General features: G+C 37.8%; 1 protein-coding gene and 1 pseudogene across 1 annotated transcript in view; one reads left to right on the top strand and one right to left on the bottom strand.

The window, feature by feature from the left end:
- HEPHL1 (hephaestin like 1) overlaps positions 1-14,491 on the top strand; it is a 79,680-nt gene extending 65,189 nt beyond the window's left edge. The window contains exons 15-20 of the mRNA XM_002754673.6: positions 2,643-2,749; positions 4,246-4,468; positions 5,854-5,993; positions 11,657-11,819; positions 12,286-12,354; positions 12,440-14,491. Of these exons, the coding sequence (XP_002754719.2) occupies positions 2,643-2,749; positions 4,246-4,468; positions 5,854-5,993; positions 11,657-11,819; positions 12,286-12,354; positions 12,440-12,642 (905 nt within the window). The 3' untranslated portion in view covers positions 12,643-14,491. The remainder of the gene's footprint in view (positions 1-2,642; positions 2,750-4,245; positions 4,469-5,853; positions 5,994-11,656; positions 11,820-12,285; positions 12,355-12,439) is intronic.
- Positions 9,865-10,920, bottom strand: LOC100413107 (glyceraldehyde-3-phosphate dehydrogenase pseudogene; annotated as a pseudogene).

Below are 14,491 nucleotides of genomic sequence, written 5' to 3'. Positions count from 1 at the left end.
CCTCCTCCTTCTCCTCCTCTTCTCCTCCTTCTACTCCTCTTCTCCTCCTTCCCCTCCTCTTCTCCTTTTCCTCTTCTTCTCCTTTTCCTCCTCCTCTTCTCCTCCTTCTCCTCTTCCTCCTCTCCTCCTTCTCCTTCTCTTCTCAATCTCTTCTCCTCCTTATCCTCCTCCTCTTCTCCTCCACCACTACTTCTTCTTTCTCTCTTTCTCCTTCTTCTCTCTCTCTCTTTTTTTTTTGAAACAGAGTCTTCCTCTGTTGTCCAGACTGAAGTGCAGTGGTGCGATTATGGCTCACCACAGCCTCAACCTCCTACTCAAGCAATTCTCCCACCTCAGCCTCCCAAGTAGCCGGGATTACAAGTGGATGGCACCACCCCTGGCTAATTTTTGAAGATATGTAGAGATGGGGGGTCTCCCTATGCTGCCCAGGCTGGTACTGTACCTTTTCTACTTTTAGATACATGAATACTTACCATCATATTACAATGGTATATAGCATTTAGTAGAGTAATATGTTGAAAAGATTTGAAGCATAGGAGCAATATAGGCTGTACCATATATTCTAGGTGTGTAGCAGACTATACCATCTAGGTCTAAGTACACGCTATGATGTTTACAAGACCTGAAATCACCTAACTATGCATTTCTCTGAAGGTATCCCCATCCTTAGGCAACTCATGAGTATCACCCCTGCTTTTCTTTTCATTACTGTTAGTATATGTTTTTGTTTTTCTCCATGCCTTTATTTTTAATATACATGTGTTTTTATATTCAAAGTGAGTTTCTTGTCAACAATATGTAGTTGGGTCTTGGTTTTTAATCCACTCTGATGGTCTTTTTATTTTAGTTGGTGTCTTTAGATCATGGAAGTTTAAGGTGACTATTGATATAGTTGGATTAAAATCTAACGTATTTGTTATTATTTTCTATTTGTTGTCCTTGTTCTTTGTTCCTGTTTTTGTCTTCCACACTTCTCCTGCCTTCTGTGGTTTTAATTGAGCATTTTGATTCTATTTTCTCTCTTTTCTTAGCATAGTAATTATAGTTCTTTTTAAAACTTTTTAAATTAGTTCCCCATGAGTTTGAATTATATATTTATAATGAATCCATGTCCATTTAAAAATACCACAATACCTCCTCTCAGGTAGCACAAGTTACTTATATTGAAATTTTCCTGCTATCTGCCTCTTGTCTTTTGTGTATGTGTGTATGTGTTTATATATATACATATACGAACATATCATTTGTATTATTAGTTTGAATAAAGATTTTCTGTTATATCAATTAAGAATAAGAAAAAATAATGTATTGTATACTTCAAAATTTCTAAGAGCAGATTTTACATGGTCTTCCCACAAAGATGATAAATATGTGAGGTGATGGCTATATTAACTTGATTTAATAATCCCACAATGTACATATCAATATATTACATTGTATACCCCAAATATATACAATAATTATTTTTATAGACAGCCACAGGAGATGCATAGATATTGTGCCTGCTTATGAAAGCTCACACATTTTTATTTTATTGTTCTTACAGTAGCTTCCCCTTATCATGGTTTTGATTTCCTTGGTTTCAGTTACGTGAATCAACCTTGGCTTGAAAATACTAAGAAATTTTGAGATAACTTCAATTAGAGACTATAAAAAGATATTTTGAGAGTGAGAAAGAGACTACATTCACATAGCTTTTATTATAGTATGCTGTTATACTTGTCATATTTTATTATTAGTAATTGTTGTCAATTCTGTGCCTAATTTATAAATTAATTATAGGTATGCATGTATAGGAAAACACATAGTATATATAGGTATGGCACTGTCTGGTTTAAAGCATCTACTGGGGTTCTTAGAATGTATCCCTCCTGGGTAAAGGGAGACTACTGCAGTAAACACAAAATTACACATAGAAATTAACACATTAACTGCCTTCAAAATGAAGCATTATCCTGTGTATTTGATTTCATTATTCCATTTAATCCTCACAAAAATTGGCAAACTATAATGACCAACTCACTTTACAGATAAGGATACTAAAGGTCAATGAAGTTAAGTAGCTTGTCAAATGTAGGATAAATAGGAAGTCATAGGGTTGAGGTTTGGAACTAGGTCTCTCTGATTCTGGTTCTCACCAGATATCACCTGCCCACTCGAGAAGCTTTTAGAAAACACTGGCACCAGAGTCCTAGACCCCAGACTCTCTGATTTCACTGGTCTGGGATGAGGCCTGAGCAGCAAGAACTTACAAAGCTCCCTGGTGACTCTCATAAGAGGCCAAGGCAGAGGTCCTTGATGACTAAGATGGGCTCAAGGGCAGCTCTTGGGAAGAAGATAAACATTTAAGGAGAAAAACAGTGAAGTATAAAATGTTTTTATTTCCTAAATACACACCAGTTGGCAATAGAAACAGGCAAACTAGAGGGAAGGCTAGAGCCCGAAATGACAAATCTGCCTTTTTATTTTGAAATAGTAGAAATCAAGAGGTGAGTTTAATAAGAACATGTGTAATGAATGGGTAATTCTCTCCAGCAATAAACATTAATGAAAAAATATAAAGACCTGCTTGTATTTCTTCAGATGAATCATCTGACTCACAGGTAATTCTAATAAATTTTTTTCCATTTCATTTATTTCAGGAGAAGTAAAAACTTATAGATGGAATATCCCTAAAAGATCTGGTCCAGGGCCTTCTGATCCCAATTGCATTCCATGGGTTTACTATTCAACAGTAAACTTTGTGAAGGTAAGGGGCAGAGAACAACCAAAAGGCTTAAAATAATACAGATGAAAGTTGATTACTCAGGTCATCACAACTTGGGTTGGTATATGTGAAACTGTTTCATGATTTAGAGCCAGGATCTCATACTATGGCCATTTACCAAATCTAGCCATGCCGGATTTACATTTACATTGTCAATGGTTGACTTGAGTAGCTGCAACAGAGACTGTATGACCCACAAAGTCAAACATATTTACTGTCTGGTGCTTTCCAAGAGAAAAAAAAAATAAAAGGTTTGCTGACCCTTAATTTAAAGTATGTGGGCTAAAAACAAACAAAATCTCAATGTTTCAGTTACCAAATTTAGAACCGAAAAAGATAAAAGGTTTCAAGCAAAAGAGGATATATAAATATATAACAATAAAATAACTTAGAATACAAGTTATTTGATTTATGGTTTTGGATGTGTGAAACCTGTTCATTTTAAATGCATTACCAGGGCCACTAGGGCTCAGGAAAAGAAAGTTCGCTCTAAACATCGTAACTGAAACTATAAAACTATTTGAATAATAAATGATCTAACTTTGAAATAAAAGGCAAAGATTCAATATTGAATTTGAGCCAGGCATGTGTATGTAAAACAACCACAGTCTTAATTACATACCATAAACCAAAGTCCAATCTAAAGTCTTTATCTGATGTAAAATGTAAGCATTGCCTATTAAAGAAAAAATGGGAGGGATTATCTTAACTTTCCTCTTAGACATTAGATGGCTTGTATTAATGTCCTTGACTTGTACTGGACAGTTCTAGAGTTCAGGAGATAGGTATAAAAGGCACTTGAATAAACTTACATATGAGAATTATGGGAAAATCCATATTTATTATTTTATGCATCACAACAAATATTTATTGAGCATTTGTGATGTGCAAACGACCCCACCAAATACTATGAGAGATGCAGATACTCTTGTCTTGAAGAAACGTATAACTCTGTGGGGAAAACAATACATGTCCACACTTGTAACTGTACAGCTCTGAATCTGGTGAATTCTATAGGAGTGGCAGGCTAACTAAAGTACTACAGAAAGCTTTGGAAGGAGAGTCTATGAAAAAAGAGCATTATGAGCAAAGCTGAAAATAGGAAAGTAGAGGGAGTGGTTGGGACATGTTGAGAGTCCCATTTTGCTATCATGTGGGGTTCAATAGGAAATCAAATGGCTTAAGCCAGAAAAGTTCATTAGGAGGGCACAGAGAAGGGCTCATGGACCTGCAATGATTTGTATTTAATTCTGCAGGCCATGAAGAATCACTGAAGACTTCTAGATATGGGAGTGTAAAGATTAATGTGATGGTAGTCAACAGGAGGGACTGGAAGTGGGGTGAAACAGAGCTGAGAAAGGAATCAATTTCTAGTCCAGGGTGAGGTATTACGACCCTACACTAGCATGGTGGCAGGTGGAATGAAATGTTTTTAAATTACTTAACGGCATTTTAAATTCAGTTTATTTATCTTCCAGGATATGTATAGTGGTTTGATGGGTCCTCTGATTACATGCCGAGAAGGAGTATTGAATGAAAAGGGAAGAAGAAGTGATGTTGATTATGAATTTGCTCTGTTGTTTTTGGTGTTTAATGAGAATGAATCCTGGTATCTGGATGACAATATTAAGAAGTATCTCAACAAAGATCCACGAAATTTTAAGCACACTGATGATTTTGAGGAAAGCAACAGAATGCATGGTATACCTGAAGTTTAAAAAGAAGCCTATTTTGAGATAAGGTCATAGGAATTCCTGTAAATGTAGGAAGCTCCCAGCATCCTTCTCTGAGCCTTTTCTCCTTGCCAGGGGCACCTGGACTGAAGGAAGTCCTCTAACGCTTTCCTTCCGACTGAACCAGCTTAGCCACTGGTTGGCTGGCAACAAAGTCACTGAGGCTTTGAACCAACTTGTAGGGGCATATATTTCTGAATGCTGGGATCTCAAAACTCTGAGACTGTGAAGCAATACTTTAAAAACAAATCATTGTGAAGTAATACCTTCACTGAGGCTTTGAACCAACTTGTAGGGGCATGTATCTCTGAATGCTGGGATCTCTAAACTCTAAGACTGTGAAGCAATACTTTAAAAACAAATCATTGCGTATTGTCATATTTTTGTAAGAATATGCCATAACTTCTATCTGATCAAATTTAAGGGCCAGATTTAATTGTTTCTGGGATATGAAACAAAATCATTAAATTTCTGTTTTAATGTATCTATGCTACTTAATTCTATATCATTTAAGGTAGTTTTTTTGGTGGGAGTAATGTGTTCGAATTGACATATCCATAGTTTCTCACCAGCAGCTGTTTTGGACCAAAAGTACACAAAAAGGCCTTGCCCAAGGTCACAAAGCTAGTTGTTAATATAGGTTAGAATATAGTAGCCTGATTTTCTATTCAGCTACTCTTTCCACTACCAATTTTGCTTTCTTCTCCTAGAGATTTCTTAGTATGCGCTCCATTTATAATGAATGCAGGTCATTTGGTTGTGTCATGATGCACAGAATAAAAAGTCAGGAGACAGCGGAGGAGTGGGAGTCACCATCATGTAAATTCAGTTTGCTTTGGTCATTGTTAGGTCATGGGCTCAGCCCATGTGAAGCTGTCTTTTATTTTTGGAGATTCAGCCAGGCTTTTATTTCAGACAGGAGATTCAGCTCTCTTTTATTTTTGGAGATTCCAAACAAGTGAAATATTAAGAAAATAGCTTCTAATTCACTCCATTTTGATTTATATAAACTTGTTTATGCCTTAGTTTGCTCTCTGTAGAGTGGTATAAATCTGGCTACCTCTCCAATGAGCCTGTAATACCCTTCATAAAGCTATTCTGCTGAATAAACAAAACACTGCCACCAAGATGCAGATTTAAAACTGTTATTTCTTTATTCTCACTCTCTTTATAGAAAGATTTCTCAGTAATCTGAATTTTGGGTTTAGAATGGTGGGACATTGCTAGGGGTGAAAGATTGCTACATGTTTACCAGACAGATGAAAATATCAGTGACCTAAAGATCTTCTGGAAACATATCAAAACTCAGCTTATCTTTTAACTAACAAATATTTTCTTATCATCTTTTTAAAGCTATTAATGGAAAGATTTTTGGGAATCTCCACGGCCTCATAATGAATGAAGATACAATGACAAACTGGTATTTGTTAGGGATAGGAAGTGAAGTAGACATACATACCATCCATTATCATGCCGAGAGCTTTCTTTTCAAAGTAAGTATGAGGAAAGTGCTTTGGGAAAGACTTTTTTGAACTAACCAATTCAATGTATCTCTGTGGAAATTAAAAGTTACTTGGTAATAATGCTTTGAGGGGAGGTGAGAATGAAACAGAATAATGTGATTGTACCCTTTCCCTGGTAGGTATTTCTTAATATGTCTATGTATGTCGTTGTGCTTATAAAAATCTCTCCAAGCCTCAGATGAGAGTTTTCTCATCAATTACCTGTGGATAACTGACCTCTCTGGAATATGCTGTTAATATTGTATATGAAAGTACTGACAGCATTTGTCCCTTTTCCTCACCCTCCCTTTTTTCTTTCCCTTTCCTTCTCCCCACTTTTTCTTTTTCTGTGTGATTAGCTAACAGAATAACTCTATCCAGTAAAGGAGTTATTTTAAGTTCTGGCTTGAGCCATCAAACTTTATCTGGACTTTTGCCCTAGTGAGCTGTGCTGGACTATGTGTGACCTTCAACCCTCTAGCAACAAGCTATACCATATGGGTGGTGCTTACTGTACAGCAGAACCACCTGGAGAACTATGTCCAAATCCAATTGCCAGGCCCCACCCCAGACCTGCTGAATCAGAATCTCCATGGATAAGGTCCAAATAATCTGTCATCTCAAGTTCTCAGTGCTTTCTACAAGGAAGTGGAATAGAAAAGAACAATTGCATTCAATGTGTGGGGAAGACTGGAATTGATCTTTTCTAGTTAGACATGAATAAATGGTAACTTTAATAAAACACTTAATATCCTTTCTCCTCTGTGTATTTCAACATTGTTTAGGACACCAAGTATTAGTCTGCTATGATTAGAGTTTCACATATTAAATGGCTATGCTGCTTTTCAGAATTTGGCTTTTTTAAACTCACATTTTAAAAATTATATTAAAAATTTATAAAATTTAATAAAATATATAAAATTATAAAAGTTATAATATACTTTGAAAATATAATTTACATTAAATACAATTCACCCTAGTGTACAGCTCTCTATTGATAAGGACATACAGAAGTGTAAGCAATGGCAATCAAAATATAGAATACTTTTATTTCCCCCACAGATTTCCCCATCGCACCCTCTAGTGTCAACTACTTCCCCATACTTAACACCTGGCAACCACTGTGTCTATAGTTTTGCCTTTTTTAAAAAGATTACATGGAAAGCATAGTTTGTAGCATCTTGAATCTGGCTTGTTTCATGTAGCACAGGCATCCGAATTGCATCCATCTTGTTATGTATATGACTGGTTTGTTTCATTTGATTGTTGAGTAGTATTCCATTGTAAGGATATAATGCAGTTCGTTCATCCATTCTGCTGTTGAGGAACACTTATTTCCAAGGTTGTTTATTACAAATCAAGTCCTTACAAACATTTGTGCACATGTTTTTGTGTGAACATAAGTTTTCATTTTCCTTGAGAAAATACCTAGAAGTAGGATTGCTAAGCCATGTGATAAGTGTGTTTGATTTCATAAGAAACTGCCAAACTGATTTCCAAAGAGGCAGTACCATTTTGCATTTCCAAAGAAATATATCAGAGCTCCACGTGTTGCACATCCACAACATACAGTTGGTATTTTTAGTTTTTATTTCATTTTTTTTCCCTTAGGCATTCCCCCCTTGCAAGGTGATGTAGTGGTATCTAATTGTTTTTTCTTTGCATTTTTCCAATGGCTAATGCTATTGAACATCTTTTCATGTGTTTATTTATAATCTGTCATCTGTAAATCTTTGGGGAAGTGTCCACATTTTAAGCCCATTTTAAAAAATTAGATTACTTGTTTCCTTATCGTAGAGTTTGAGGGCTTTATATATTCTGGATAGAAATCCTTTTTCAGCGATGTGACTCACAAATATTTGCTTCCAGTTTGTGGCTTATCTTTTCATTCTCTTAACAGCTTTCAAAGAGAGGTTCTTAATTTTTGATGAAGTACAGTTTTTTTTTTCTTTTGTAGATCATACTTTTGGGGTCATAGATAAGAAATTTTGGCCTTACTCAAGGTCACAAAAAGGTCTTTGTTTTCTTTTACAAGTGTTATAGTTTCAGGTTTTATATTTAGGGCTCTGAGACTTTTTAATTTTCATATGTGGTTCAAGATATGAAATAAGGTTCATTTTTTTGCATATGTATGTCCAAATCTTCCATCACCACTCATTGAAAAGATTATATTTCTACAGAATTGACTCTATGTCTGGGCTCTCTATTCTGTTATGCTGGTTTATAGCTTGCCCTTTCTTGAATGCCACAATGTCTTGATTACTTTAGTGTTACAGTAAGTCTCAAAATCAGGTGGTGATTGTCTTAGCTATTCTTGATGTTTGCCTTCTCATATAAATTTTAGAAATAACTTGCTGATTTCGATTTTTAAAATCCTGTTGGGATTTTGATTGGTTTTGCACTGAGTCTATACAATGGATTGGACAGAACTAACATGACAATATTGAGGCTTTCAATCCTTGAACAGGGGTTATCTGTTTAGCTCTTCTTTGATTTCTTTCATCAGCACTTTGTAGTTTTCAGTATACAGATCTTGCATATATTTTCTTAGATTTACACCTAATTATATAAGAGGCTTTGGTAATAGTGTAAATAGTAGTGTTTCTGTTTCAATTTCTAGTTGTTTATTGCCAATATTTAGAAATATAATTGATTTTTTGCATATTGACCTTGCATCCTGCATCTTTGCTAAACTCACTTTAGTTCCAATAGTTTTCCTGTAGATTGCAGGGGGATTTTCTATTCAGACAATTGTGTTGTCTGTGAATAGACATGTCTTTATTTGTTTTCAATCTGTATATCTTTTATTTCTTTTGTCTTATTGCACTGGCTAGTACCTGTAGTGCAGTTTTGAATATGAGTGATGAAAGTGGACATCCTCACTTTGTTCTTAATCTTACAAGGGGAGCATTTAGTCTTTCACTTTTTAACATAAAGTCAGCTGTAGCTTTTTTTGTGGATCCCATTATCAGGTTGAGGAAGTTTCCTTCTAAATTGGCTCAGAGTTTTGATCATCAACAAATGTTAAATTATATCAAATGGTTTTTCCACATCTATTGAGATTATCAGATGTTTTTTCTTCTTCAATCCACTGCTGAATTACATTTATTGATTTTGGAGTTTTTAAACACTTTTTCATTCCCAGGATAAAACTTACTTGATCAGGATGTATTTATTATTCCTTTTAGTGGAATTGATTGCTAGTATTTTGTTATGGGTTTTTGCATCTACGTTCATAAGGAGTATTGATTGTAGCTTTTTTTTTCTTTTAATGCATTTGTTTGGTTTTGGTATCACAGTAATTCTGGTCTCATAAAATGAGTTGGAAGTGTTCTTTCCTATTCTATTTTCTAGAACAATTTGTTTACCATTGGCATTATTTCTCCTTTAAATGTTTGGTAGAATTTGCCAGTAAAGCCATCTGGAGTTTGTTAGAATATCCTGAAGTAATTTCAGTTTCTTTAATAGATAAGTACTATTCCAGTTATTGATTTATTCTTGAGGAATCAGCAGTTTGTGTCTTTTAAGGAATTTATTCATACCATCTACATTGTAGAATTTATGGATAAGTGGTGTTTTTCCAGTATTTCCTTTTTAATGTTTGTAAGGGTGTTAGTGATGCCATCACTTTCATTCTTGGCATTTCTTTCTTTTTTTTTTTTTTTGGCTGAACACAGGGTACTTTATTGATGGTACACGACAAGGTGGGGCTCCCTAGGCCCCTCCCTCTTCAAGGGGTCTGCATGGAAACTGTGAGGAGGGGCAATTCGGTGTGGTGAGGGACTCAGTGTGGCAGGGACTCCCCAGGAGTGAGGGCCTCTTTTCCTCTCGTGCTCTCGCTGGGGCTGGTGGTCCAAGGGTCTTATTCCTTGGAGGCCATGTGGGACATGAGGTCCACCACCCTGTTGCTGTAGCCAAATTCATTGTCATACCAGGAAATGAGCTTGATGAAGTGGTCGTTGAGGGTAATGCCAGTACCAGCATCGAAGGTGGAAGAATGGGTGTCACTGTTGAAGTCAGAGGACACCACCTGGCGCTCAGTGTAGCCCAGGATGCCCTTGAGGGGGCCCTCCGACGCCTGCTTCACCACCTTCTTGATGTCATCATATTTGGCAGGTTTTTCCAGGCGGCAGGTCAGGTCCACCACTGACACGTTGGCAGTGGGGACACGGAAGGCCATGCCAGTGAGCTTCCTGTTCAGCTCAGGGATGACCTTGCCCACGGCCTTGGCAGTGCCAGTAGAGGCAGGGATGATGTTCTGGAGAGCCCCATGGCCATCACACCACAGTTTCTTGGAGGGGCCATCCACGGTCTTCTGGGTGGCAGTGATGGCATGGACGGTGGTCATGAGTCCTTCCACGATACCAAAGTCATCATGGATGACCTTGGCCAGGGGCACTAAGCAGTTGGTGGTGCAGGAGGCATTGCTGACGATCTTGAGGCTGTTGTCATACTTCTCATGGTTCACGCCCATCACGAACATGGGGGCATCAGCAGAGGGGGCAGATCTGATGACCCTTTTGGCTCCCCCCTGCAAGTGAGCCCCAGCCTTCTCCATGGTGGTGAAGACGCCAGTGGACTCCACCACATACTCAGCGCCAGCATCGCCCCATTTGATTTTGGAGAGATCTCGCTCCTGGAAGATGGTGATGGGATTTCCATTGATGACAAGCTTCCCTTTCTCAGCCTTGACAGTGCCATGGAATTTGCCAAGGATGGAATCATACTGGAACATGTAGACCATGTAGTTGAGGTCAATGAAGGGATCATTGATGGTGATGATATCCACTTTACCAGAGTTAAAAGCAGCTCTGGTGACCAGGCACCCAATACGACCAAATCAGTTGACTCCGACCTTCACCTTCCCCATGGTGTCTCAGGGATGTGGCTGTCTGTCGAACAGGAGGAGCAGAGAGCCCATTCTTGGCATTTCTAATGTGTCTTTTTCCCTTTTCCCTTGCTTAGTCTGTCCAGAGCTTTGTATTTGCTATCTATTGGTACATAACAAATTACTCTAAAACTTAGTGGCCTAAAACACTTACCTCACAGTTTCTTTGGATCAGGAAGCTGGGAGTAGTTTAGCTAGTTGGTTGGTTCAGAATCTTTCATGAGGAGGCAATCAAGATATCTACCAGAGCTGAAGTTTTCAAAGGTTTTACTGTAGCTGGAGTTTCCACTTCCAAACTTACTCATATGGTTGTTGACTAGCAGCTTCTGCTCCTGATCATGTGGGTAAGATGTGAAAACTGGTTTCCTCCAGTGAGTAATCCAAGAGAAAAGGATGAGAGAGCATCTAAGACAGAAGTCACGATAACCTTATCTTGGAACTGAAATACCAGTGCTTCTTCCACATGCTATTGGTCACACATTCTGACCCTTATACAATTTAGGTAGGAACTGCAAAGGTTATGAATACCAGGAGGGTGGGGATCATTGTGGGTCATCATGGAAGCTGGCTACTACAGAATTTATTGATTTTATTGATCTGTTCAAAGAATCAGCTTTAGGTAACTCTGCTGTACTTCTATTCTTGATTTCTGCTCTTTCTTATGTCCTTCCTTTTGCTTACTGTGGTTTTTGTTTTTGTTCTTCTTTCTCTTGCTGTTCTGAGCAAAGAAGGCTACTAGCTGTTGTTTTTTAAAACATTTTTGCAGGTAGATAAATCTTACCGAGAAGACGTGTATGATCTCTTTCCTGGGACATTCCAAACCATTGAACTCTTTGCAGATCACCCAGGGACATGGCTCCTTCACTGTCATGTGTCTGACCACATTCATGCTGGCATGGAGACAACCTACACGGTCCTTCGTAACATAGGTACTATTGTCTGTCGGTGATGCCAGATGATGGCACCAAGCTTCCTGTAGACCTCAAAAACAGGAGGCATGACAAAAACCCAGATATAGGCCTCAACAAGCTCACAGTCAAGAAAAAGAGATATAATGTAATATGTAACTGTAATCAAGTATGCTATGTATAGCAGAATGCAGAGTAAAGGATTTAATGGCAGCAGTAGGAGGGAATGGGCAACAGGTGGAGGATCTGAGCCAAAGTTTCACAGAGGCCATGATGCTCCAGATAGAGTCAATGGGTGAGCAGAAGTGGGAAAGGCAGATGGGGCAGGAAAGTATGTACATGGGAATGAAGTAGCACAGTGAGAATCCAGAAATGATTGGCAGATACTCATGGGATAAGTCCTCTCTGGTGAAATGAAATGACTCATGTCATGAAAAGAATTCCCTTCTGTTGTTAATGAAACAATCAACTTGTCTTCTTTGTGCAGACAACAGGATTCCTTACTCCACCACATCTCCTGGAGGGACATCTCACCCAGCCACAGTGCCATCTAATGGTAATGATACCCTCTCCCCATGTAAATGAGTCAACATTTCACTCCTCTAAAATGGTAGGGGCCTGACACTTTTTGTTTTTCACAGAACAACCTGGCGAGGAGCAGCTCTATTTCTTTGGGAAGAATCTGGGTCCAACGGGAGCCAAGGCAGCCTTGGTCATTCTTTTCATCATTGGACTCCTCCTTCTGATTGCCACAGTGATTCTTTCCCTCAGACTCCGCTCTGCAATGAAGCAGACAGATTACCAGGAAGTCCAGTCCTGTGCTCTCCCTACAGATGCTCTGTGAACCATCTGGTCCCCCTCAACAGGAAGGGGTGACATCCCACAGCTAACCAGATGCCAACCAACAGGGAAACTGGACCAAGGCATCACTCACCAAGGAAGGTTGACACTGTATCCTGGATCAGGTTTCTGATCCTCTAAAACATCATCAAAAGCAATTTGCTTTTATTTATTTATTTTTAAACGGGCTGTGAATAATCCTCAGGTATAAAACACAGAAAAAGGAGAATGGGCATGGCTGAGAATGTCAACTCTTAGTCTATTCTCTGGATGGATTCACTGAATGGGAGACCCTCTGAAAGATATCTTTATATTCCATGTTTTATATTCTTAGATTAAACATTGCTTTCTTAGCTAACCACCAGTTTCTAGATGAACAGCTTCTAGAAAAAGTTAGAGTACCTCAGACATTTAACCAGAAGGGCACTGATTTTTCAACATTGTTGTATAACATGCATTCATTGTTTGTTCAACAGAAAATATCTTTCTTAGGAGCTCTTGGAAATGTCTAAGTCAGTGTCTGCTGATAGAACGAGATGAAATAAATTTTTTGGAGGTTTTAACCAGCCCTCCTTGACTTTTCCTCTTTGATATAAATAGCCCATGCACTGCTTGTTATAAAAAGCAAAGTTATAAGCTTTTTTAAAAAATTGCTGCTGTTTTTATTAAAATCTGTAGAAATACTTGAATGTTTACAATTTACTTCATGTTATACATTTTTACAATGTTTCTGTGGCAATGTTTGTACTTTCAAAAATCAACTAGGGAAATTGAATTTCTATTTCAGACTGTGGAAGGGCTGAAATCTGTAAAAGAGCAGGTTAGGCTCTCCCTTTATGAATCAGGGACTCCCCCAGAGTTTAAAGCAAGCTCTATAGTGGAGGGAAGCTTTGCAGGAGGCAAGTCTGGGCTTGAATTTGGAGTCTGATTTTTCATTCAGTTAGGAGGCATCTTTACAAGTCTCCATCTTCTATGAAATAATAACATTCTCATTGTATGAGAAATACCAGGAGGAATTTATCAATGTAGGTGACTGGATGGGAGACGGGATCTCTCAGGATACTCGATTCCATGCCTTTTAAAGACATAGCCCATTACGGGAGGAGAGAAAAAAGAAATGGAAAGGCGAGAAAAAGATAACCTTGGTGGCCAATTCTCTTAAACCATTAAATCAGCTTTTAAAATTAATATATAATTTCAAAGGTTCAAATGCAAAAATAAAATATTAAAGAACAAAACTCAACCCATTATGAGGCAATCTATACTGCCTGTATATATTAGGTATAAGACTGATAAAAGCAACTTTGTTTATTACAAGACTGAGAAATTGCTTTTAGCTCTGGGCGAGATGCCCTGGGATGCCAATGCCGACACTAGATGAGTGATACTTGTATGCCTGCCTTAGCAGGATCATTTGAATGTCAAAGTGAATGACAAGGACCTAAGAAATATTCTGGTGAAGGGACCTTACGTACTGTCTCATCTTTGTCTTGGTGAGGGGAAATGGGTAATTGGATAGAAGCTATAGTCTACATAAAAGGGGATGCAAATGCTAATAGTTCTTTTCATAGTTTGCCTGAATGTCATATCAAACAGTATACACAAAAGATTTTGAATTTCAGCCTGCTAACCATTGACAATGTGATTTCATAGTGCAAGCTCTACAGTTTTCATACATGTGTAGGCTGCACAATTTCATAATTATTGTAAATGCCTTATTTATTACACACCTTAGTAAGACAAGTTGTTCAGTTGTCTTTTTTCCCTTCTCAGTTTATTTTTTTAATGAAAACAAAACCACAAAGTAGTTTTATTGCATTATTTCTCATTTTAATAAAGTTTCACATAAGGTG

The sequence above is a fragment of the Callithrix jacchus genome, chromosome 10 (assembly GCF_049354715.1).
Source record: "Callithrix jacchus isolate 240 chromosome 10, calJac240_pri, whole genome shotgun sequence".
Lineage (NCBI taxonomy): Eukaryota > Metazoa > Chordata > Mammalia > Primates > Cebidae > Callithrix > Callithrix jacchus.
The sequence above is the reverse complement of the archived record's forward strand: the minus strand, read 5'-3'. Positions and strand labels throughout refer to the sequence as shown.